Genomic DNA, 1,926 nt, shown 5'->3' with positions numbered 1-1,926 from the left:
ATTGGTTGTGTATTGTAATAATCTATGTTGGCCATGATCATTATAAATGAAGAATAAAATTCCAAATAAGTTTCTCATCAACGATGTGTAAGACAACAAACATGTTTTTTTGCAATAAACATGTTCTCAACTTTATATCCATATTTGGTATTCACACTTTTTTTTTAAAACGGCAAACAAATTAAATGGAAATTCACTCGTAATATTTCAACGAACATCTCCAGTTCGAGCTCCTTTACAGGGCAAAACTCAGTCTCTATAGGAATTTCCAAAGAAAAATTTCCTACGTATGGTACCACAAGAAGTACTTTACGGGAGTCGTACTCCCAACCTCACATCTCATATAAGTATAAAATCTGATACATCAACTCAGCTAGGTTAGACATCACTTGATAATAACACTTAAAAAAAAACGAAAACATAAAAAAAAAAAAAAAAAAAAAAAAAAAAAAAAAAAAAAAAACATTCCAAAGTGTGACCGTTTGGATATAATTAATTTGGTCCCATTTATGTAATCCACGATTTTCTCGTTATCCTCGATGGAGATTTATGTGAATATGTAATCCACACGTTCCTCGTTTATTCTCAACGGAGGTTAAAAAAACAAATATAAGAGTACCACCTTCCAAATCAAAACATGGGTGTCATTTATGGTAATAAATAAAAATCATTGTTGTTACTTCTTAATTTATCCTTAATTTTCTTAACATTTTAGACTTATTATATTTCCACATTTCAATTTTAATTAGACAAAACTACAAAAATGGTCTATATGATTTACTAAAATTCACAAACATAGTCTCTATTAATTTTTTTGACGAACATTATCCTTGTGGTTTTCAAAACTTTTGGAGCATTCTATTCAGACCCTGCTTTTGTCTGAGTTTGGTGAATTTAAGCAGAATTCTGATGAAACTGTTACTCAGACGTTTGATCGCTTCAATCATCTTCTTAGCAAGATGATCAAACATGATATAGAAAGGAAGTTGATTGAACAGAAGGTCACCTTTTTTAATGGCCTAAGATCCGAGTGGAGAGCTGTCGTGTCCACAGTTAAAGCTCATGAGCAGTTCAAGTCTTATTCGCTGGCAAAGCTGGTGGGAATTTTGAAATCCCAAGAAAAGATTGACATGCAAGAGATCTCAAGTTTGGGGTCCTTGGCCCTCCTGTCTAAAAGCAAAAATGTGGTAGAAGATGAAGATCTGAACCTAGAAGACTATGATCTTACTTCTGAAGATTATGCAATGATGGTGTCTAATCCAAAGAGGTTCATCAAGAAAAGGTTCCCTACCAATAAGAACCGAAATTGGCAGGGAAGCTACAGTTCTGAAAAGGTTAGGGAGGAGCCGAAGATGGAAGAACCAAAGAAAGAGGCGAAGGTTGAAGGAGATTCTGGCGTCAACTGCTACTACTGTGGAGGAAAGAACCATTATGCCAAAGACTGTGTTCTGAAGAAAATGGAAGAGAAAGATGAAGAAAAAGATGAAGAGGCTGTGTTGATGAAAAAGCTGGAAGAGATCAAGAGGAAGAAAGTTGCTACTAACCATTCTATGAATGCTCTTATTGTACAGGGTTCGACAGAGGATGACGAGTTCGGGGGCGTGCAGGTATGGTCAACCGACTTAGAGGATGATGAAGTCAGGAAGCCATCTCATGGAAAGACATATGTTGCAAGAGGTGACGAAAGCAGTGGGAAGTGTTTGATGGTAACTGATGTATCTCACATGAGGGGATACAATACTGATGGTGGAAAAGAGGACACCAAGGAGCGAGAGGACTTATGCTTCACAGCAAAACCTCTCAGTGTGCAGATCAATGAGCTTGATGAATTGATCAAAAAGGTACAATCTCTTTTTGTTTCATTCAAAGTCCCACAGAAATCATATGAAAAAGAATTAAATAGCTTAAATTCAAGAATCTCAAATA

At 35.6% G+C, this 1,926-nt stretch overlaps 1 protein-coding gene across 5 annotated transcripts in view; it reads right to left on the bottom strand.

The window, feature by feature from the left end:
* LOC111919902 (serine carboxypeptidase-like 17) overlaps positions 1–414 on the bottom strand; it is a 41,030-nt gene extending 40,616 nt beyond the window's left edge. For all 5 annotated transcript variants that reach the window (XR_006192587.2, XR_008232377.1, XR_008232378.1 and 2 more), the window contains exon 1: positions 1–414. This exon is cut by the window's left edge and continues 281 nt beyond it. Coding sequence is in view for 2 of the 5 variants with exons in the window: in XM_052771468.1 (XP_052627428.1) it covers positions 1–78 (78 nt within the window). In the remaining 3 variants the exon portion in view is untranslated.
* Between the last annotated feature and the right edge of the window lie 1,512 nt (positions 415–1,926).

The sequence above is a fragment of the Lactuca sativa genome, chromosome 5 (assembly GCF_002870075.4).
Source record: "Lactuca sativa cultivar Salinas chromosome 5, Lsat_Salinas_v11, whole genome shotgun sequence".
NCBI classification, from domain to species: domain Eukaryota; kingdom Viridiplantae; phylum Streptophyta; class Magnoliopsida; order Asterales; family Asteraceae; genus Lactuca; species Lactuca sativa.
This window is presented reverse-complemented; position numbering and strand designations above follow the sequence as displayed.